General features: G+C 57.1%; 1 protein-coding gene across 9 annotated transcripts; it reads left to right on the forward strand.

Moving 5' to 3' along the window:
* Positions 1–2,810: 2,810 nt before the first annotated feature.
* Positions 2,811–22,029, forward strand: TYK2 (tyrosine kinase 2). 9 transcript variants are annotated; one of them, XM_082731786.1, is made up of 26 exons: positions 2,811–2,989; positions 3,322–3,671; positions 3,790–3,952; positions 4,191–4,406; positions 8,456–8,579; positions 8,711–8,858; positions 9,136–9,299; positions 10,305–10,671; positions 11,118–11,318; positions 11,418–11,575; positions 13,304–13,412; positions 13,504–13,693; positions 13,792–13,895; positions 13,990–14,172; positions 14,257–14,344; positions 15,186–15,313; positions 16,350–16,485; positions 16,573–16,727; positions 17,458–17,608; positions 18,048–18,145; positions 18,363–18,555; positions 18,880–18,998; positions 19,255–19,427; positions 19,646–19,763; positions 20,603–20,713; positions 20,795–22,029. In XM_082731786.1, exons 4-26 carry the CDS (start codon positions 4,211–4,213, stop codon positions 20,927–20,929), a joined length of 3,549 nt encoding a protein of 1,182 aa, XP_082587912.1. In that variant the 5' UTR covers positions 2,811–2,989; positions 3,322–3,671; positions 3,790–3,952; positions 4,191–4,210; the 3' UTR covers positions 20,930–22,029. The 9 variants fall into 9 exon arrangements, with proteins under 9 accessions (XP_082587912.1, XP_082587909.1, XP_082587915.1 ...); XM_082731783.1 differs by having other exon boundaries at positions 2,819–2,989; positions 9,136–9,359; XM_082731789.1 differs by having other exon boundaries at positions 2,819–2,989; positions 9,136–9,359; positions 10,395–10,671.
* The last annotated feature ends 881 nt before the right edge of the window (positions 22,030–22,910 follow it).

Genomic DNA, 22,910 nt, shown 5'->3' on the forward strand with positions numbered 1-22,910 from the left:
CATGTGTGGGAGAGGAGCAGAGAAAGAGGGAGAAGCAGACTCCCCACTGAACAGGGAGCCCAACTGGGGATTCGATCCCAGGACTCTGGGATCATGACCTGAGCTGAAGGCAGATGCTTAACTGACTGAGCCACGCAGGTGCCCCCAACACAATGTTTTCCAGGTTCATCCAAGTTGTGGCATGTGTCAGAGCTTCCTTTCTTGTAATGACCAAAAAGTCCCCCGTATGGCTAGACCACATTTTGTTTATCCATTCATTGATTGATGGACACCTGAGTGGTTTCTGCCTGTCACCTAGCCAATGTTTTCATGCATTTCCAAACCCTCGATGAGTGCCTGGGATATATCCTAATCAAACAATTCTGCAAAATAGATCTATACACAGGGGAAAGGAAAGATCACCAAAAACTATCATTAATTGAAAAAGGTAACGGCCCTCACTCTATACTCAGATTCCAAGACCTCACGTGTACTACCCTGTTTGAGGTTCCTGACATGTCTCAGAGTTTGTGACTCCAATTAGCCCCATTCTGCAGAGTAGGAGATGGGCATGAGCAGTTAAATGTGTGCCCAGGATCCCACAGTGGCTGAGCTGGGATACAAACCCAGACTTTCTGGTTCCAGCCTTTGTGTGTGTAACTCCTGTTTCCTCCCAAGACCAGCAAGGAATGCCCAGTTTAGGGCTGCTCGTGGGAATTTCCTGGAGGCATGTATTCACATATGTACCCAACAGGGTATGGCACTTCCTTGGAAGGATTCCCAGGAAACTGACCAGCCTCATGGCTGTTTGGGGGGAAGGGGCTGACTGTTCCACGAACCCTCCAATTCAAAAGAACACAAAGGGGTTTTGTTTTTAATTCACCGACTGGACTCTTGGCTTTTGCCCGGGCTGGAGGGAGCTCTGGGAGGCCCCTCCCTGCAGGGTCAGGGGAATCCCCCAAGTCTAGCTTCCTCCTAAAAACCCACGAGGGACGGGTGACCAATTGTTCTATTTTGCTCAGGACTGTCCCAGTTACAACCCCGAAAGTCCCTTGTGGTAATCTCCCTCAATCCTGGGCAAACCCTGATGGTTGGTGGGGTGACCCCGAGTGCCCCTGCTGGTCCTGGAAACTGTCTGTCATGCAGGAGTTTGCAAAGGAGGCCTTGGGCCCTGGGGGCAGGACACTAGCCTTGCCCGCAGTCTCTGTAGTCTCCTTTTTCTTCCGCTGTCAGGTGGGTGTGCTAGTCCCACTTTAAGAGAAACTGAAAGAGCTTGGTGAATTCTAAGCACATGCAGTCTGGGACAGTGTGAGCCGGAATTATCTTCTTATTACTGGGGTTATTAGCATCATTATTATTATCAGTCATCATAGCCACCTGTCACTTCCTGTCCCCCTGGGATGCTGGTCACCCAGTGCCAGGCTCAGCCCGTGTTCTGTGGAGGCTGCCTCACTTCACCCAGCTGCCTGTTGAAGAATCTGGCAACTTCGACTTCCTGCTGCTGTGCTCTCAGGGGCAGAGAGGAAGCTGAGGCCGGAAGGCCATGATCAGGCTTTCCGCAGCAAGCAGGACAGCTGCTCAAGCCCAGAGGGCTCCCTCAATCATTCACCACCACCACCCCCCACCATCTTTAAGGCATCTCCTGGGTGCCAGGCATAATTCCAGATGCCAAGCATATAGTGGAGAACCACACAGACCCCTCCCTTGTGGAGCTGACATTTTAAAGTGGAACACAGGCATTAAAATCAGTGCTCACAGAAACTTCCAGTGAAATGTCATAAGGACTGCAGAGAAAAATACAGCAGGGGAAGAGACAGAAAGATGAGATTGTTGATTTAGATCAAGGAGCTTCTGGGAAGGGCTGAGGGTTTATTTCTTGGCCTGGGTAGTGGGTTTATTACTGTTCTTTAAAACTGGGCCCACAGGTGAAGCCTGGGAAATCTTTCTTTAGTGCATTATAAAGGAAAACTTTCTCTACTTGCAACACTTCTGATCCCCAGTGTGTGGGTTTTCTGCACCAGACAGCTCTCCAATTTTCTGTAGACACTCGCTGGGAGGAACTGAATCAGATACCAAAGGTGGGAATGACTTAAAAGGTTTCTTTGCTCGGACAGGACCAAGCAGGCTGAAGATAGGCTCAGGCCTGGGTCGAAGGCTGGTCGAGAAGAGAGCTCAAATGAGTGAGGTCAAGGAGGGCGTCTTTGTCACCTCTCTGTGCCTCAGTTTCTTGCTCGGAGAAATGGGGACAACACAAAGAGGACTACTGCCTTGATCAAATGAGATACTGCATGAGAACACTCAGCGCATAGCCTTCTCGGTAAATGACAGCGACTTGCCGCTGTGTGTTGGTTAGAACTCCGGTCAGGGGGGACTTCCAAGCTGCTACTTTGACAGCCTCAGCGGACCGGGCTGGAGGTGATTCCGCGGAGGATCTGAATAGGCGGGCGGGAGACGCCGCCCGGGCGTGCGTGAGGGGTGTCTCCGTCCAGCCAGGTGCAGCTGGCCCCGCGGAGACGAGGGAAGCGAGGCAGGATGGAATGGAGTCACACTGCACGGGTCTGGAAGACGGAAGGGCGGCTGGCTGCAGCCTTGATCGCCAAAATGAGGACGAGAAGTTTACGCCAGTTCCGAAAGCCTCACTAGGGCCAACAGCCCGCGGAGGAAATCGATATCGCGACGCCGCTTGAACGCCTGCACTGTCTAACCTCGCACACCAGCCAGCGCTTCCGCATCTCCGCCCGCTCCCCTCCAGCAGCCAATCACTGACGCCATGGTGCCATCCCAGCCAATCGCGGTTGAGGGTAAAAAAAAGGTAAAGGTGAGGGCCAATAGAAGCGCCGCCATTGCAACGAAAAGACCAATGGCTACGTGCGACGGATCACAACAGCAGCCAATGAATATGCCCATTTCAGGCGGCCAATGGGAGGCGGCGTCTCGGCGGCGATTTGGCGGTGGCTGCCCGCAGAGCGGGGCGGGGTCCCGGGTTCGAGCCAGAGTCCGGGGGGAAAGGGTGAGCCTGGAACCTCCGGGAGGTCCCCTGGAGGGCCGCGGCCGGCGGGAGGCGCGGCGGGAGGCGCGGCGGGAGGCTGCGCGTGGCGGAGGGTGGACGGAAACACCCGCTGCCTCGTGACCCGTCGATGCCTGGTGGGTGCGCATCGCGGCTCCTGCCCCAGCCGGCGAGGTTTTGGGGAGGGGGGTGTTGGGGGGCGGTGCGGGTCTCCTGGGCGCAGACGTCACTCCTACCGCATCTGCAAAGCTGGTCTGCACTCAGTGGGGACGAGGACGAAGGAAATGGGCACCCCCCGAAACTCCACCCGTATTTTCTCAAACGTTAACATATAGTACTAGCGAACGTTTATCGAGTACGGACCGCACACCGAGCCCTGAGCTGAGCGCTTCCCTTCCGCATCTCACTGAATCCTCCCCGCACCGCTTTGGGGGAAAGACTGCTCTGTGCCCCTTTTCCAGGCGAGGAAACGGGCTCAGAGAGGAGCTTGATTCCCGAGGAATCTGACATTGTGCTACGACGACACTCTCTTCTTCCCGTCACTGTTTATCTTAAACTGGAGGACTTGGCGGCCCGACCCCGGGCCTGGCTCTCGAGAAGTCCCCCAGCTGGACTGAGGGGCGACTGGAAACACAACCCCTCCTAGGCTCGGGGGAGTGGGCAGGGCCTGGGGTCACTCCTGCGGGTAGGTGTGGGACGCATGAATCTTGGCCTGCTAGAGAGAGATGATCAGGACGATGAAATCAATAATGATTTTATTTTTTTTTTGTCATATTTTGTTATTTTTTCATGCCTGCATTAAGGGCTAGGTGCTGTGGGGATGTCAACCCTTCTTTTCATGGCAATGCTCTCCGCATCTTCATTTTCCGATGGGAAAACTGAGGCCTGATGTGGCTAAGTGACTTGCCTGAGTTGACACGGAGAGAGCCAAGATTCGTCCCCCGGTCTGTCTGACCTGACTGCCTGGTGATTCGGGGAAGGGGGGTGCAAAGCAGGTTTTTATATTGATGCAAGTTTGTCCAATAAAGGGGTTCATTGTTCATGGCAGATCTAACAGTTGTGGACATGTACCCCAACTCCATCAAACAGATGTAGAAACAGGCTCAGGGAGGGGAATTGGATGCCTAAAGTCACACAGTGAGGGGGTTCTAGAATTTTCCCCTCAGGCCTAATGTTTGGAGGCTGATGGCCTATCTCTTTCTAGCCAAGCCAGCTCTCAAAAGCATGTCTCTGTGCCACTGGGGTGCCACCACCAGGGACAGCAGGCCTGATGGCAATGGAGCTCAGCCCATGGCCACCAGGGGAGGCCTGAAGGTCCTTCTGCACTGGGCTGGCCCTGGCGGCGGGGACCCCTGGGTCACCTTCAGCGAGGCCACACTGACCGCAGAGGAGGTCTGCATCCACATTGCACAAAAAGTCGGTGAGTCTGGGGCATCAGCCCTGTGGCAGGGGTGGAGGTGCTCAAGGTAGCTGGGCCCATCCGTCTGTCCATCTGTCTGCCTGTCGGCCCGTTCATTCAACAGACATTGAGTGAGCAACTACATTGTGCAGCCCCAAATCACTGTCTTTTTAGAGCTGATATTCCAATAGGAAAATCAGCAAGAAACACAATGAATAAGAAAACTGTGTGGAAGGGGCCCCTGGTTGGCTCAGTCAGTTAAGCGCCTGCCTTTGGCTCAGCTCACAATCTTGGGGTCCTGAGATCAAGCCCTGCACCAGGCTCCCTGCTAGGGAGAAGTCAGCTTCTCCCTCTCCCTCCACCCGCCCCAATTATGCTCATTTGCTCTCTCTCTCTCTCAAAGAAATAAAATCTTTCAAAAAAAAAAAAAAAAACAACTGTGGGAGAACAGAGATAGATGATGGAGAAAAATTAAAAATTCAGAAATTCAGGAGAGGAAGAGGAGTGCCTGGCTGGCTCGCTTGGCAGGGTATGTGACTCTTTTTTTTTTTTTTTTTTTTTGAGATTTTATTTGTTTATTTGACACAGATCACAAGTAGGCAGAGAGGCAGGCAGAGAGAGAGGGAGGAAGCAGGCTCCCCGTCAAGCAGAGAGCCCGATGTGGGGCTTGATCCCAGGACCCTGGGACCATGACCTGAGCCAAAGGCAGAGGCTTTAACCCACTGAGCCACCCAGGTGCCCCGTGAGTGTGTTACTCTTGACTGCAAGTGAGGTTGGAGCCACAGAGGACTAGGCGCAAAGGAGGGGCGTGACTGGACTCAGGCGTCACAGGGGCTCTCTGGCTGCTGTGTGGGGAAGAGACTGTGGCAGGTGAGGGTGGGAGCCAGGAGACCAGGGTGGTCGTGACCTCCAGGTAGGAGATAAGGGGGAGGGGTCAGCCAGGGCCAGATTTTACAGTGCCTTAAATGCCAGAGAGAGACGTTGAGAGTTTACACTTTCTCCTGAGAGCAGGAAGGAACTTCGGAATGCCTGAGAGAGCCCATAGCAGAGGCACCAGAAGTATCCTGTCTTCCTCCTGAGGAGGAGAAGATCTGTCCAATTGGACCTTGCTTATATGTCCCTTCCTCCAGGAAGTCCTCTCTGATGCCCTTTGCCACAAGCAGATGGGGGCCTCATGGTGGATTTCTGCCACGCCTTGTACTTTCCCATGGTGGCTAATCCTTCATGAGCTCCGACGGGTGTGCTGGGTGGTGAGAAACATGCCCAGCACAAGAAACAGCGTGTGAAAAGCTCCCAGACAGCTTGATGTATGTGAGGAAGCAAAAGACCTTAAGAGTAACGAGTGTCGCTTTCAAGAATTTGGAAAGGGAAGTAGGACTTGAAAGTGGATCATATTGTCAGACTCCGGGTCATAGTTATTATTATTTTTAAGATTGATTTATTTTCGGGAGGCCGGGGAGGGGCAGAAGGCGCGGGAGGAGAATCCCATGCGGACTCCCCGCTGAACGGGAAGTCCAACTTGGGGCTCCATCTTACAAGCCTGAGATTATGACCTGAGCCTAAAAGGAGAGTCAGACATGTAACCGACTAAGCCCGGCCCCAGGCACTCCCTGCCCAGGTCATGGTTAGTCTGTGCTGAGGGGGTTGGGCTTTCTTATGGGGCAATGGGGAACCATGGAAGGTTTAAGCCAGAGAGTGAAACAGTCAGATTGGTTCTTTAGGAAGTTGTCTCTCAAGGAGGCATCCTCCTGTGAGAGGCAGTGAGTACACTTGGAGCCAGCAACTTTGGAAAGCCTTTGGTATCATCCAACATTGTTGGAACATACGTCCCTTGAGGCTGCATAGTTCCACTTCTAGATAGACCCTGTACAGACGCTCAGCTCATGTGTTCGAGGAGACACATACCAGAATGTATGTGTTGGAGCAGCTTCATTTATTGTGGTGAAAAATAAGAGACCCTCTCAGGGTACCCTGTAAGGGAGAGGACGCAAACTAAGGTTGAAGGCTGGAAAGCTATATAATCAGGAAAAAGGAAATTTAACCAAAGTTACACCTAATCATATGTGAAGTTTTTTCTTAATTTAATTTTATTTTTTTTAAAGATTTTATTTATTTATTTGACAGAGATCACAAGTAGGCAGAGAGGCAGGCAGAGAGAGAGGAAGGGAAGCAGGCTCCCCGCTGAGCAGAGAGCCGATGTGGGACTCGATCCCAGGACCCTGGGATCATGACCTGAGCCGAAGGCAGCGGCTTAGCCCACTGAGCCACCCAGGCGCCCCTTTAATTTATTTTTTAAAGTAATCTCTACACCGAACATGGGGCTTGAACTCTAACCCCAAGATCAAGAGTTCTACCGACTGAACTAGCCAGGCACCTGTTGTGTAAGGTTTTTTGTTTTTTGTTTTTAAAGAGATTTTATTTATTTATTTATTTGACAGAAATCACAAGTAGGCAGAGAGACAGGCAAAGAGAGAGGGGGAGGCAGGCTCCCTGCTGAGCAGAGCCCGATGTGGGGCTTGATCCCAGGACCCTGAGATCAAGACCTGAGCTGAAGGCAGAGGCTTTAAGCCACTGAGCCACCCAGGTGCCCCATGTGTGAGGTTTTAAAAGCTGTTGTGATTGGGTGCCTGGGTGGTTCAGATGGTTAAGCATCTGCCTTTGGCTTGGGTCATGATCCCAGGGTCCTGGGATCATCAGGCTCCCTGCTCCTTGGGGAGCCTGCTGCTTTTTCTGCCTCTGCCTCTCTCTCTCTCTCATGAATAAATAAATAAAATCTTTAGAAAACAAAACAAAACAAAAACCTGTTATAACATGAAGAAGTAAATTGTAGAAGGACACCTATAGTGTAATACTGCATTTATAGTTTATAACATTTGAGACTAGGTCATAGAGGATACGGGAATGATAAACTCTAGTTCGGTAGTGTGGTTAACCCTTTCTTTTTCTTTAAGATTTTATTTATTTATTTGTCAGAGAGAGAGAGAGAGAGAGAGAGAGAGAGCACACAAGCAGGCAGAGAGGCAGGCAGAGCCAGAGAGAGAAGCAGGCTCCCTGTCAAACAAGGACCCCGATGCAGGACTCAATCTCAGGACCCTGGGATCATTACCTAAGCAGAAGGCAGCAGCTTAACCGGCTGAGCCACCCAGGCATCCCAGAAGTGTGGTTAACTCTTAGGAAGAAGAGGTGGATATAGGCAGAGGCAAGTTTTATGTCTTGTGGCTGTACTTTGGTCATGATAAATTATTCTCAACAGATTGCCTTAGATAACAGTTTCAAGTGATATGTATAAAAGGGTGCCTTGGGTGGCCGGTGTAGGGAATGGTAGCGAGTCTGGAGTCTGGGGTTAGGGCTGGGCTCTGGATCTGAAGGATCCCAGAGATGGAGGATATGGAAAGAGCAGATCTTGTGACCCATCTGATGTGGATTGCAGACAAAGTTGAGGACAAGGACCAAGTCCTAGTTTAAAAGAACCAGCCAGAAAAGAGGCGGGTTTGGGGACCTGGCATGAGGTTCCTTTGGGAGATGACACATCTAAGGGGGCTTCATGTCCAGGAGGAGACATCCGGGAGGTAGTTGGGTATTCTTGCAGGGCTGGAGCTCGGAGACCAGGCAGCGTGCCAGCAGTTTGTAGTTGGGCTGGTCGATCAAGGGTAGGTTTTTGCTGCAGTAACAAGCAGCTCCCCAAATTTCCCTGGGTCAAGACAATGAAGGTTTACCTAAAATCCAGTGCAGGTCAGATGATTCGCTTCTGTCTCAAGGCACAAGGGGTCTCTAACATCCCTGAGCCAGAGGAGATGGTAAGAGTTTATTTCCAGGCCTAGAAATCTGCAGATTCCTTTCGCCAGCATCCCATTGGCCAGAAACTGGTCCTGTGGCCCCATCCCAGCTGCAAAGGAGGATGGGAAATGTAGTCTCTGAAACCACAGCTCAGTCACCATATTGCATTGTCCTCTGTGGGCAGAAGGAGGCCCAGGGAGGGAGGGCCTGTGGTGGGAAACATCAGGTGTGGGGGTCCACAAAGCAGCTGGCAGCAGATGCTGCCTCCTGACTCTCTTTCTCCCCTGTTACAGGCATCACTCCATCCTGCCTCAATCTCTTCGCCCTCTTCGATGCCCAGGCCCAGGTCTGGCTGCCCCCAAACCATGTCTTGGAGATCCCCAGAGACATGAGCCTCACGCTGTACTTCCGCATGAGGTGGGTGATGGGCCCTTGGGAGTCTTGTCCCCTTTGGTTCTGTCCCCTTGCTCCCCTGCACCCCGCCTTCTTGGAGCTGCATCTGAGTCCATGCTAGGTCCCAGCTGCGACCTCTCCATCCCGTCTTGCAGGTTTTATTTCCGGAACTGGCATGGCACAAACCCCCAGGAGCCAGCTGTGTACCGCTGTGGGCCCCCAGGGCCCAAGTCTTCCTCTGAACAGGCAGAGCAGGGCATGCAACTACTGGACCCGGCCTCCTTTGAGTACCTCTTTGAGCAGGTGCACGTAGGGCTGGGGAAGTGGGACTGTTCGTGAGGGACTTTGGTGCCATTGAGGACCCCCCCCCCACCTCATCCCAATTCACCAAGGCTAATAGATTTCAACTCATGCCACCTGGGATCCTTTGGCTGCCTGCACAGAGGAAGCACACGTGACCTTTCCTAAAAACAGGGGTCCCCTTCCATCCCCAGAGTGGACAGAAGCTGGGGAGCAAACAGGCTCTCATGCCTCTCTTTCTGCCCAATCTGTCCCCCCACCCTCCTGCCCCAACCCCCAGGGCAAGCATGAGTTTGTGAATGACGTAGCATCGCTGTGGGAGCTGTCCGGCGAGGAGGAGATCCGCCATTTTAAGAATGAGAGTCTGGGCATGGCCTTTCTGCACCTGTGCCACCTTGCCCTGTGCCGTGGCGTCCCCCTGGAGAAGGTGGCCAAGAAGATCAGGTGTCTGGGAATGCGGCGGGAACGGGTATCTGGGAGCCGCAAGAGACCTCGCCTACTGCAGTGTGTTCATTCAGCACTTATCTAGTACCTGCTGCATACCTGCTGTGGTACCAGCAGTCGTTCTGGGTATTGAAGCCACAGAAGTGACCAAGTCAAACAGCGGTCACTGCCCTCCTGAGCGCACATCTGGTGAAGGAGGCATCAGTAAACAAAATACAAAAGGGGGAGGTCCGGTGTTTCGGAGGGGAAATTCAGCAGGAAAGGAGGAAGAAGGAGAGGTGTAGAATTTCAGCGTGGAGGGTCCGGGACTCCCTCAGAGAATGTAGCATTCAAATTCTAAGGTGCGAAGGAAGTGAAGGCAGGAGGCTTGCGAGCGTCTGGGAGAACATTCTGGACAGAGAGGACAGATACCTCTCTGTTTAGAGGACAAAGATCCTGAGGCCCGCCTGATGCATTGGAGGATGTGTGGCTGGAGCAGAGCGAGCTTGGAGAATTCCTTAGATTCTAGGGAAGGACGGACCCAGGAGTGTGGGGAGCTGGGAGCCAGCTGTGGGCATGGCCATTGCTGTGAGGGCCCTGGTAATCAGGGTAGACTGCCTGGAGGAGGCAGTGGGAGACATGGCTCTTGGAGGACCAGTAGTCCCTCTTAAAGCACATATCTTTCTGTCCCTGTTGTATTATCACTCTGGATGACTCTGGCTGGGACAGTAAAGTCCACGGTGCAGGGAAACCCAGAGGATATACCCTCTCTAGCCTGGACGGCAGAGAACGCTTTCTGGTGGGGAGGTGACATTTCTGCTAAGACCTGAAGGTTGAGTCAGCTTTATCCTGATGTAGAATACGTTGGCAAAGCACTCCAGGCCGAGGAAAAGCATATACAAAGGCCCAGAGGCAGGAGGCAGCAAAGGCCTGTTTCTTGGGGATCTGAACTTGGAATATGAGGGCCAGCTTGGGGGGCAACCCCAGACTCCTGACCAGCCCTTCCTGGTTGCCCCCCGCCCCCAGCTTCAAGGACTGCATCCCACGCTCCTTCCGGCTGCAGATCCGGCGGCACAATGCGCTGACCCGACTGCGCCTGCGGAACATCTTCCGCAGGTTCGTGCGGGCCTTCCAGCCGGGCCACGTCTCACAGCAGGTCATCATGGTCAAATACCTGGCCACCCTCGAGCAGCTGGCACCCCGCTTCGGCACGGAGCGCCTGCCCGTGTGCCACCTGGAGTTACTGGCCCAGGCCGTGGGGGAGCCCTACTACCTCCGGGACGCCGGGCAGGCTCCCCCAGAGCCTGGGCCGGAGTTGGCCACCGGGCCACCCACTCACGAGGTGCTGGTGACGGGCACAGGTGGCATCCAGTGGCGGCCGGTGCGGGCAGAGGTGAGCAGGGTGCCTCTCCCATCTAGCGGTCCAGGTCGGGCTGGGGCTGGGGTTCCTGCTCCGCCTTGGCCTTGGCCCCCGAGGGTGGCTGCAGGGAACCTTTTTCCCGCGTGGCTCTGGGATATGTCTGTTTGTCCTCTGGGGTGGTTTTTTGGGGGAATGTCCTCTGCGCCTCCCCCCTGGGGACCTCTGAGGAACCCCTGTCTGGTATTTGGGAGTGAGAGGGCCTGGGGCTTCCTCTCTTCCACCCTGAGGTTCTGGCCTCTGGTGTGCAGCTCTCTAGGGGGCGGGTCCCCATCATCCAGTCTGTGACACGGACTCGAGTGCGGCTGCCTCAGGAGCATCCCCGGTCCCTCCAGCTCCCGCTTCTCCGCAGGGAGATTGTGCGGGAGACTGAACGGGTGTAGCCCTGCGTCATGCACCTGCCCCGCGCGCTGCCTTTCCAGGGTCCCAGAGGCGATGGCAGCAGCAGGAATCCCCGTGCTGGCCCATCTGGGAAGGGAACCAAGGCCCCAGCAGCAGGCGACCAGCCAGCAGACAGGCCTCAGGAAGCGCTGTGGACCTACTTCTGTGACTTCCAGGATATCACACACGTGGTGCTGAAGGAATGCCACGTCAGCGTCCACTGTCAGGACAACAAGAGCCTGGTGGGGCCCAGGGAGGGGGCCTGGCAGGGGTGGGGGCTCCTGTGGGCTGGATGCCTGCCTGATGTCTCGTCCCCACCCTGCCCCGCCCTTGGCCTGCAGGAGCTGACCCTGCCTTCCCGGGCCATGGCCCTGTCCTTGGTGTCGCTGGTGGACGGCTATTTCCGCCTGACCGCAGACTCAAGCCACTACCTGTGCCGCGAGGTGGCGCCGCCACGGCTGGTGATGAGCATCCAGGACGGGCTCCACGGACCCCTGCTGTGAGTGGGGGGGAGTGGGGGGAGCTGGGGGGTAGTGGAGGGAGCAGGGAAGGGGCGGGCGGAGCAGGCAGGAGGAGGAAGGGCACATGGGTGACACAGCTAGGTGTGGCTGCCTAGAGCTCATGGTGAGGCGTGAATGAGGCACGTGCGTGTTTGTGCGGATTCACGTCTTTGCGTTCGTGTTAGTGCACACGTGTTCACCCATGCGCGTGCACGTGTGGGAGTGCGTGCGGTCGTGTGTACGTGTGTGCAGATGGGGCACACCAGCAGTGTGGGGGAGAGGGGGCGCCTGCAGTGGTGTGGACATGTGGCACAAGGGACCAGGTTTGGGACTGTCACTGCGCACGTCTGCAGGTCGAACAGCCCGCCCAGCGTGCAGCTGTGCCTCACAGTCGCCTGCCCAGTTGTCCTAGCCTGGTGTTGCGCAGCGCAGTGGGCTGGTGATTTTCATGGAGCCGTGCGTTGCGCAGAGGCTGGAGGCCAGTCACACATTCGCGTGAGCACTCACATCCCTGCAGGCGTGTGTCTGTCTTGGTCACTGGCAGTCCCTGCGGTTCTCTACAGACTCGCGGGGCGGAACCTGTGCGGTGTCTGGCCATCAGGAGTCCTCCTGTGTGCCGCTGGGTCACAGGGCTGTGACTCTGAGCTCATGTGGTCATCATACCTGTGTGTGGCTGTCCCCCGGCCCACCTGTGACAGCGGAACTGGCCGTTAAGGTGTCTTAAGAGGTCTGACCCCTAGGAGCCTCCTCTCTACACGGGAGGAGGGTGGAGGGGCCATTCCACTTCTTGAGGGCCAAGGTGGCACAAGGTCACTGCCTGGTGTGTGTCACCTGACAGGGGTCTCTGGGCCCCATCTACGGGCATCCTCGTGAGTTCAGGTGGCTGTAATGGTCCTGGGGACCTGGTGATGCCAAACAGCGGACATCGATTTCTCACAGTTCTGGAGGCTGGAAGTCTAAGTTCAAGGTGCGGGCAGGTCCAGTGTTTGGCAGAGAGCCTCCCGCACGGGTGCACAGACAGCCAGCTTCCGGCTGGGTCCGCACATGGGGGAAGGGGCAGGGGCGCTCTCTGCGGTCCTTTTTGTAAAAGGGCACGAATCCTATCCATGGGCTTTCCACCCTCGCGACCTACTCAGCCCCCAGAGGCTCTGCTTCCTCGAGCCGTCGCGCTGGGGGGTAGGTTTCCACACGGGAGTTCTGGGGAGACGTGGACGGTGGGTCGACAATAGAATGGGAGCCCCAGCGTCGGGGGTGGGGGGCGGTCTGTCTGGGCCCAGGTGGCAGTGTCACGGGTCCTGCCCATCTGTGTTCCTGGCAGTTGTCCCCTCTGGGTCTGGGATGTTGTGGCGCCTTATGCGCCATGTCGCAGGGGCTGAGTGGCTGTCTGCGGTTGGTATCGTCTGCGCATGTGCGGCAGGCTGCCCACCCTGTGTCCGAGTGGCTACCTGGGTATGTGCCCTCCCGTGTCTGATCGATGTCTCCTGTCTCCGGGCACGTGTTACCGTGTCAGAGGTGCTGCCTGACCGAGGGGGTGCCTGTCTCGCTACCTCTTTCATCCCGTGGGTATTTCTGGACGCGCTCAGACTCCGCGGCCCCACAGAAGTGCTGACATTTGTCCCAGCCGGGAGTGCTCCCCTATGGGCAGATTCTCTGTATCCCTGTTGCCTGGCATGTGCCCCACGGTACCCCCCAGATTCTCTGACCGCGGCCCCCTGGTCCCCCCACAGGGAGCCATTTGTGCTGGCCAAGCTGCGGCCCGAGGACGGCCTCTACCTCATCCACTGGAGCACCAGCCACCTCAACCGCCTCATCCTCACGGTGGCGCAGAGAGAGCAAGTGAGCCTGGGGCGGGGGTCCTGGGCCGGGGCTGGGTGCACTTCTGGCCTGGACCCCTGCTCACCGCCCTGCCTCCTGGCCCCCGCCGCAGGCCCCAGGCACACAGCACGTGCACCTGCGCAAATTCCCCATTGAGCTGCAGGCCGGGGTCTTCACGCTGGAGGGCTGGGACCGGTCCTTCCCCAGCGTGCGGGAGCTGCGAGCTGCCCTGCAGGGTTGCTGCCTGCGGGCTGGCAACGACTGCTTCGCCCTGCGCCGCTGTTGCCTGCCACGGCCTGGAGGTACCATTTGGGGGGGCCCTGGACGGGGTGAGGGTGGGCGTTGGGATCCCCATCCCCAACCCAGGCCAGCCCTCCGTGACGGCACCTCCACCCTCCAGAGATCTCCAACCTCATCATCATGCGGGGGTCTCGGGCCAGCGCCGCTCCGCCCAACCTCAGCCAGCTCAGCTTCCACCGGATCAGCCAGGATGACATCACCCAGGTGTGTGTGGTCGGAGCTCCCTGGGGCCGGGGGGCGCTGCGGTGGGCAGCCCTGGGTGCTGGTCATGGAGCTGCCCCGTGCCCTGTTCCCTCAGCTGTCCCACTTGGGCCAAGGCACCAGGACCAACGTGTACGAGGGCATCTTACGAGTGGGGGGCAGAGACCCCAAGGAGGGCACGGCAGACAGTGAGGACCCCCCCACACCCAGTGGGGACTGCGGGCAAGAGCTCCGAGTGGTCCTCAAGGTGCTGGACCCCAGTCACCACGACATCGCGCTGGTGAGTGAGCCCAGCCAGGGGACGCTGTGGGGAGGGATGCGGGAGTCCGGGTGTGTGGCTGCCTGACCTGCCCGGTCCCCGCAGGCCTTCTACGAGACAGCCAGTCTCATGAGCCAGGTCTCCCACGTGCACCTGGCCTTTGTACACGGCATCTGCGTGCATGGCTCCGAGAGTGAGTGAGCCCCGCGTGCCCTCTCGTGTCCCCGTCAGCAGGCCACCCCCCGCCTATGCCCGCTCCCTGGGTTGGACACTGACCCTCAAGCCTGTGTCCTCCTTACCCTAACTCTGTGCTCCACCTTGACCTGTACTGGGATCCCTGACTCCACACCTTGATCTGTGACTACTTGACCTTCGACCTGTGCCCCGGCCGCAGACTATTCCCCAACAGTCCCCGACCACACCTGGGCTCTTAGCTTCACCTCGATGCCCGGCTGCACTCCGTCTGCCACCCAGCCTCTGGCTACCCTCTGACCCCCCCGTGCAGGTGCCAGTGTTGTGGGGCGCCCTCGTCCTCCCAGATCTCAGTCCCTGCTCTAGCCCCACCCCTGCACTTACCCTGCATGTACCTCCCAAGTCCTTGTCCAGCCAGTAGCCCCCAGACCCTCAACCCCATGTGTCTGTCTCTCTTGCTTTCCTTCTACCGCTGGTCGACACCCCATGAGCACCCCAAGCCCATGGGATCCTCTCCTCACTTAAGCCCCAGCCCCATGCTCCAGGCCTCCACTTGTCTCCACCCGCCCCCAGGTCCCCAGGCCCGTCCTCCCCTTTGTCCCTTGCATGGCAGCTTTGCCCAGCCCCCCACCCCAGACCGAGATGCCAGCCTTCACCTCTGCCCCACCCTGCACCCACATGGCCCGCATCTCCCCTCGCCCCACAGTCGCTCGTCAGCCGCCCCCAGCATTTCTGCCCCAGCACCTTCCCCACCCACGGTCCCAGCCCCCATGTCCCGCCCCCACCGTGCCCAGGAAGTGGGAGCCGGGTGGGCAGCCTGTGCAGTGCCTGGGACTTTGCAGACATCATGGTGGCAGAGTACGTGGAGCACGGGCCCCTGGACGTGTGGCTGCGGCGAGAGAAGGGTCACGTGCCTGTGGCCTGGAAGGTGGTGGTGGCCCAGCAGCTGGCCAGCGCCCTCAGCTACCTGGTGCGTGGCCTGTGGGCGGGGCCTGGGTTGGTGGGGCGCACCAGAGCAGTCCTGGACACACTGGCCCTAGGAGATCTTTCCACGAGTCTCTTCTGCTCACACACCCCTGTGACTCCCATCTCCCCCAAGAGAAGAATGCCTCAAATTTCTATGTCCCATGGGGGCCTGAGCTCAGCTCCTCTGTCACTCTCTGTTGGCATTGCTCCCAGCTCCTCCTGGTGCAGTCCCCCTAGTTTCCAGAGCACCTCTGTGTGCCAGGCTCTGTCCTAGACCCCGAGGACACAGTAGAGAACAAAACCAAAGTCTCTGTCCTTAAGGAGCAGGTATTTTAGTTGGGAGGGGCAAACAAATGATTAACTACTTTACACAGTATTTTATTTTATTTTTTTTTTAAAGATTTTATTTATTTATTTGACAGTAGATGGAGAGGCAGGCAGAGAGAGAAAGAGAGAGAGAGGGAAGCAGGCTCCCTGCTGAGCAGAGAGCCCCATGCAGGACTCGATCCCAGGACCCTGAGATCATGACCTGAGCTGAAGGCAGCGGCTTAACCCACTGAGCCACTCAGGCGCCCCCTTTACACAGTATTTTAGAAAGCAGTGACAACTGTGGGAGAGTAGCAGGCGTGGAAATAAGCAGTTGCTACAGGCAAGGGAAGAGGTAGAGTTTAAAATAGATGCTATGGTGACCTGGAGGTGAGGAAGGAGCTGTGTGGGCACCTCAGGAAGTGCACTCTAGGCAGAGGGAATAGGCAGTGCAAAGGCCCTGGGGCAGGACCATGCCTGGCATGGTTAGAGGACAGCAGCTGGACCTGACCACGCCGAGCTTTGACCACCAGCTCTGGGAAGACAGGAAGGACCTACTGGGTATCCAGTGCCAATGATGTACTTGGATCCCCATGATGGCTTTTGTTTTGTTTTATTTAACCATGGGTATTTTCTTCACATGGTCTGTCCCTGTGGAGACCACATGGCATGGGAGTGGGGGCAGTATCTCCAGCACCCCCCAGTGGTCACACCTTCTTTTCACCCCCCCACAGGAAGACAAGAGCCTGGTTCATGGTAATGTGTGTGGCCGGAACATCCTGTTGGCACGGCTAGGGCTGACGGAGGGCACCAGCCCCTTCATCAAGCTGAGTGACCCCGGTGTGGGCCTGGGTGCCCTTTCCAGGGAGGGTGAGGACCCGGGCTGGCTTGGGTTCAGGGACAGGCTTCCCCCCAACTCTTTTTCCACCCTCACTGACCTCTGATCCTGGCCCCCAGAGCGGGTGGAGCGGATCCCCTGGACAGCCCCTGAGTGCCTCTCCGGCGGAGCCAACAGTCTGACCACTGCGGCTGATAAATGGGGCTTTGGTGCCACCCTCCTGGAGATCTGCTTCGATGGGGAGGCCCCTCTGCAGGGCCGTGGCCCCTCCGAGGTATGTCTGGGGCATCTCTGGGCCTTTACCACAGAGGGCATTGGTACTTCCAAGGAGTCTAGAGGGCACATTCAGGGTCTTGGGCTGCCTCCCCTCTGGCTGTGGGACCTGGCATATATATGTGGCCTCATCTCTCTGGGGCTCCATCTGATTGTCTGTCAGCTGGGGCTGACAGTCTTTACCTCATCAGGTTGTTGTGACACACAGCAAGTAAGTGACATGCTTCAATTTTAAGCAGAACGACCAAGGCCATCATGGGAGAAGCCCTAGGCTGTGGGGGTGAGGGAGGACCAGAGGACCCCCCGAACCAGCTGAGGGGTCAGGCAAGGCTTCCCAGAGGAGGTTTCAATCCAAGTACAGAAATGTTGCAGCGACCCAGGCTTGGAAGTGCAACCTAGGCAGAGGTCATGGCAGGTACAAAGGCCCTGAGGCATCAGATGGTGGTTGGAGCTTCCTGGAGGCAGAGTGAGGAGGAGACAGGGCAGGAAGGGCCTTGTGCAGGCTGCTCCCGAGCTCTGCAGAGTCAGCTGGACTTGGGATTCAGCCCTGGCTCTGCAGTGGTGTCCAAGTCTGCTTCCCTCCACCAAACCACAGTGACATCATCTGTAAAATGGGAATGACGGAACAAGGACCCAGCATGCTCTTGGGGCCTGACTGTCTTTTGGAAAAGGGGTTTGGGGGCAGGGGATGGGTGGGGGTTACTGACTCCCACGGATCCCCTTCCTGGCAGAAAGAGTGCTTCTACCAGAAGCAGCACCAGCTTCCTCAGCCCTCCTGCCCGGAGCTGGCCACACTCACCAGCCAGTGCCTGACTTACGAACCAGCTCAGCGGCCCTCCTTCCGCACTATCCTGCGGGACCTCACTCAGCTGCAGCCCCAGAGTGAGCCTCACCCCATTGCTGGGATCCCTGCTGGTGCTGGCCCCTGGCCCCTGAGGTTTCTACCCCGTGTCGCCCGTTAGGTGTGACAGTGTCTGACCCACTTCCGGGTGTGTGGACACCTGTGCTTGCCTTAATGGTTTATGTGGGGAGAACCACGGCTTCCTTGGACAGATTGGGCCCTTGCAGCTTTCTGGCTTTCGTTTTCTCTCATCTTGAAACACCCTTTACTCTATCTGAGACCATCCTGGGTGTCCTAGGATACAGCCACTTCTGCATTTTGGACACCAAGGTAGAATTTTCCAACCGTTGCAAAAAAAAAAAGTTTCCTTATATTTGAGATAGGATGCTGGCGGAGTGGTGGCCCCCTTTCTGTGCCCCCAAGGGTGGGCCTGTCCGGGAAAAGGCAGGAGTCCAGTGACACCCACCGCGGCCCTTCTAGATCTTGCTGACGTCTTGGCTGTGAACCCTGACTCACCTGCCTCAGACCCCACCGTGTTCCACAAGCGCTATTTGAAAAAGATCCGAGATCTGGGCGAGGTGAGGGGCTCAGGGGGTTGGGGCGGGCCTGAGCTTAGTTCTGGAAATATGGATGGGGCTTGGCCTAGAAGCTCCCCCCCCACCCCCGCCTCAAGGGAGTCCGAGTCCCGGCCCCCACAGAGGAGATGGGGCCTGGGATTTTCCAAGCGCACCCAGCCAGGGGGTGGGGCCTGGAGAGCCGGGGCAGGGCCGACCCACCTGCGCCTTCCCCGGCCAGGGCCATTTCGGCAAGGTCAGTCTGTACTGCTACGACCCCACGAACGACGGCACGGGCGAGATGGTGGCCGTGAAGACCCTCAAGGCGGACTGCGGCCCCCAGCTCCGCACCAGCTGGCGGCGGGAGATCGACATCCTGCGCACGCTGTACCACAAGCACATTGTCAAGTACAAGGGCTGCTGCGAGGACGCAGGTGGGCGGGGCCGGCGGGGCCTGGGGCGAATGGGAGCCGCCAGCTGGAGCCTCCGGCTGGGGAACGCGGGCAGGGGTGGCTGCGGCCCGGGGCTGCCTCCTTCCCATTTTGGCCTTCTGCGGGGCACGATGGGTGAGAGGGACTCGGCGGCCCCCTCACCGGGGGTTTTAGGATGGTCTGGCCCGCCTGAGGGCTGGACCTGGTGTGGGCGAGTCAGGGCCCCACGCTGGGGAGGGCGAAGCTGCGGCTCTCCGAACGCGCGGCGCCCAGCCCCTGCCTCTGTTGCCCGTCGCCTGCGCGGGCCACCCCTCTGCCTTGCTTCAGGAGAGAAGTCGGTACCGCTGGTCATGGAGTATGTGCCCCTGGGAAGCCTGCGGGACTACCTGCCCCGGCACAGCGTGGGGCTGGCGCAGCTGCTGCTCTTCGCCCAGCAGATCTGTGAGGTGGGCCCGCTGGCCCCTGGTCCCCGAGCCCGGCTCCCTCCTCCGTGGCCCGGCCCGATGGCCCCACACCGCCCGCTCACCTGTCCCCGCCTCTGCTGCCGGCCCTGCTCCCTTCTGCGGCTGCCGCCTGCCACCCTGCCTGCCCACGCTGGCATGGTCCCAGCAGTCCCGCCGGACTCCGCAGCCCCTTCCCATCCGGTCCCGCGCGCCTCAGGCTCTGCCCCGGGCCACTGACCCTGACTCGCCTTTCCCCCAGGGCATGGCCTACCTCCACGCACAGCACTACGTGCACCGAGACCTGGCGGCCCGCAACGTGCTGCTGGACAACGACAGGCTGGTCAAAATCGGGGACTTTGGTCTAGCCAAGGCTGTGCCCGAAGGCCATGAGTACTACCGCGTGCGCGAGGATGGGGACAGCCCCGTATTCTGGTGACCGGACAGGCACCCGCTGGAGTGGGGGGTCAGGGGTACCTGGAGCAGACAGGGTGAAGGAGATAGATGCCGGGGTCTCAGGCGACAGGGCCTGGTCTCAGTGAAACTGCCCCCCCCACAAGGGTGGGGTCCTGACTGGGACCAGAGAGCCCCAGGTAAGGCCTCCCACCTGGTCTGGCCGGTGGCATGAGTGCCCCCCCTTCCCCCGCCCCCAGGTATGCCCCAGAGTGCCTGAAGGAGTGTAAGTTCTACTATGCCTCTGATGTCTGGTCCTTCGGGGTCACCATGTACGAGCTGCTGACCTACTGTGACTCCAGCCAGAGCCCCCCCTCGGTGAGAGCCAGGCCCTCAGCCCACCCCATACCAGAGGCGCTGGAAAGGAAGGCATTGAATTCCCAGCTCGCCCGCTGTAGGGAGCACTTAAGCCACGTGGGCCTCACAGTCCCACCGTGTAAAACGGGCCCCCTTGCCGCGTCGGGGGGCTCGGATTGTGATAGAAACCCAAATAGAAACAGCTTATTCAGGCGTTTGCAGCCGGGGAGGCACAGCTTGACTTAGATCCTCAGCTGTCCTCAGGAGACCCATTTTTCTCCATCTCTGCTCAGCTGCTCTCCGAGGAGGCATCTTTCAGGCAGCCCTCCCCAGCCCCACCCCCACCCCCACCCCCGCCCCCTGCTCTGCTGTGGCAGCAGTGGCCCCCTAGCTCTTCAGGCACAGCCTCCCAGCTGAGGGGACCAAAGGGTCTGTTCCCCGCCTGCATCATTGAGGGCTTTCTGATTAGCCCAGCTTGGCCCCCCGAGCCATGGTTATTGGCCAGGCCTGGGCTGGGGGAGGAACCAAGGCTGTGCTCCGAGTTTATTCCAAAGGCCATGGTCAGAGGAGTGGGCAAAGGATTCTGGACCGATGAAAACAGTTTGCTGAGAGGCTTAACAGCAACCCTCCCACCTCCGACTTACTCCATGAGTGTTAGTTACCTTCCACATAACCCAGTAGTAGATGTTATCGCTCCATTTTACAGATGAGTAAACCGAGGCCCAGAGAGATGAGGTCATAAATACGAAGTTAGGCACCACGTCCCGGTGGAGGTGGGCCGGGGACCGCTGAACGGCAGCTTCTGACGTCTGTCTAGCCGGCCCCGCCTCCTGAAAAGAGCTGCTTTTGTTTCTGTGTAGAAATTCATGGAGCTCATAGGCCTCACCCATGGGCAGATGACGGTGCTGAGGCTCACTGAGCTGCTGGAACGCGGGGAGAGGCTGCCCCGGCCGGAGAGATGTCCTTGTGAGGTGAGACCCCCCCTTTTCACCTCCGTGCCATCAGACCGCAGAGAGAGCAGCCCCCGCAGACTCACTCTCTTCCCTGCCCAGATCTATCTCCTCATGAAGAACTGCTGGCAGGCGGAGGCCTCATTCCGCCCCACCTTCCAGAACCTCATACCCATTCTCAAGACCATCCAGGAGAAATACCAAGGCCAGGCTGCCTCAGTGTTCAATGTGTGCTGAAGCCTAACAGTGGCTCTTGGGGGACCGGAGCAGGTGCCCACCCAGAGGGCCTCCCTGGCCCCAGAGGAACCCGACAAGGAGAGGCCGGCCTCACCGTTCCCAGTGCCTTATTCCTGACCGGAGCTGCCACCTCTGTGAATGGACTTCCCTTCTGTCTTACACCCTTGGGTTGCTGTAGCAGTCTTACGGACAGGATGGCTTATAAACAGAAATTTATTTCTCACAGTTCCGGAGGTTGGGAAGTCTGAAACCAAGGTGCCAGCACGGTCACATTTGGTAAAGGCCGTCCTCTTGGTTCACAGCCGACACCTACAGGCTGGGTCCCCACAGGGTCGGGGGGGGGGGCGCTGGGGATCTCACTGGAGTCCCTCTTATAAGGACACTTAAGGCCAAGGACACCCTCATGATTTAGCACCTGCCAAAGGCTCACCTCCTGATACCGTCATATCAGGCACTGGGATTTCAATTTGCGAATTTTGAGGGGACACAACCCTTCAAACTGTCACACCCTCTATGGTTATGAGCCTGGTGCAGGCCCCTGAGGGACCCAAGGACAAGCAAGGACCTAATCAGGCCCTTGAATCCAATCTTCTGGCCTCCCCCCTCCCAGCCTTAGTTAGGGCCCAGCATTTCCACAAGCTGGTAATAAACTCATAGGTTCTCTGCTGGAGGCCGTGTTCCTTGGGCCCTTCTGCAGCCGGTGTTTGCTGTCCTGGGCTTTGCAACTGGAGCAGGACGCTGCAGAGGAAGCCAGACATATCTCTGACCTTTGCTTCGACCGAATCCCCAGCTAGCAGGCCATTGCCTGGAGCACAGAAGGCTCGTGGGAACTACTCGCATAGAGATCAACCAAGAATGCAGGGCTTGGAGGGGCCCTGCACCAGGTAGATAAGCTTTCTGGGTTCACGCTTTCCTCCCTATGTGACTTCAGGCAAATGGCTCTCCCTCTCTGGGCCTTAGCTCTCAGCTCTGAACTGGGCATGGTCATGCTGGCTACCTAGGGGACTCAACGGAAATAGCTAATGGGGGTCTTGAAGTCAGATGCTTAGTGGACAGATATGCGAACAATGTACTTAATAAACATTTTATATTCTTGTTAATCTGGTGTTTGCCAAAGTGTTTCTGTTTTGTTTTTTTTTTAAGGAAATGATTAATTTTGCTTTTCTCCCCCTAGAGATTTATGTGTTAGCGCACGAGTGAGAGGGGCAGAGGGAGAGGGAGAGAGAATTTCAAGTAGACTCCATGTCTGTGCAACCCAACACAGGGCTTTGATCTCACAATCCTGAGATCAGGACCCTGGTATCACCACCTGAGCTAAAACAAAGTGTCCAACAGTTAACCTGCTGCACCACCCAGGCGCCCCTGCTGAGGTGTTTCTACTGAGACAGGATGTGTGTCAGGCCACATTGTGAAAATATTTTTCTTTCTGCTTGGGTTTCTCAAGACCTTATGGCCTGCAGTTCCCCTTTTCCAGATAATTCCATGCAAATGTGTTGAGGTTTGCTTTTTATAACAGTTTTAATGTTAAATATGCATTACAGTTATAATAAATGGGCACGAGGTAGGTGATACTGACCCATGCAGTGAACTGTCTCCCTCTACAAGCCACTATTGTCATCTCCCTGAAGGCAGCTAATGTCATCTGGTTTCCTATTCTTGCTTCCAGAGACTATCTAGAAAAAGGAAATCTGTGCGTGTACTAGGCTTTCTCAACTCTTGTAAAAATAGTAGCATGTGGTGGGCCCAGCTGGCTCAGTAGGTGGACCCTGTGACTCTTGATCTTGGGGTTATGAGTTCAAGCTCCACGTTGACATGGAACCTACTTTAAAAAGACACATTTTTTAAAAAGGCATTTCGGATTTTATTTATTTGAGAGAGAGTGAGAGAGAACACGAGAGAGGAGAAGGTCAAAGGGAGAAGCAGACTCCCCGTGGAGCTGGGAGCCCGACATGGGACTCGATCCCGGGTCTCCAGGATCATG

Source organism: Mustela nivalis, assembly GCF_964662115.1.
Source record: "Mustela nivalis genome assembly, chromosome: 1".
Taxonomy (NCBI): Eukaryota; Metazoa; Chordata; class Mammalia; order Carnivora; family Mustelidae; genus Mustela; species Mustela nivalis.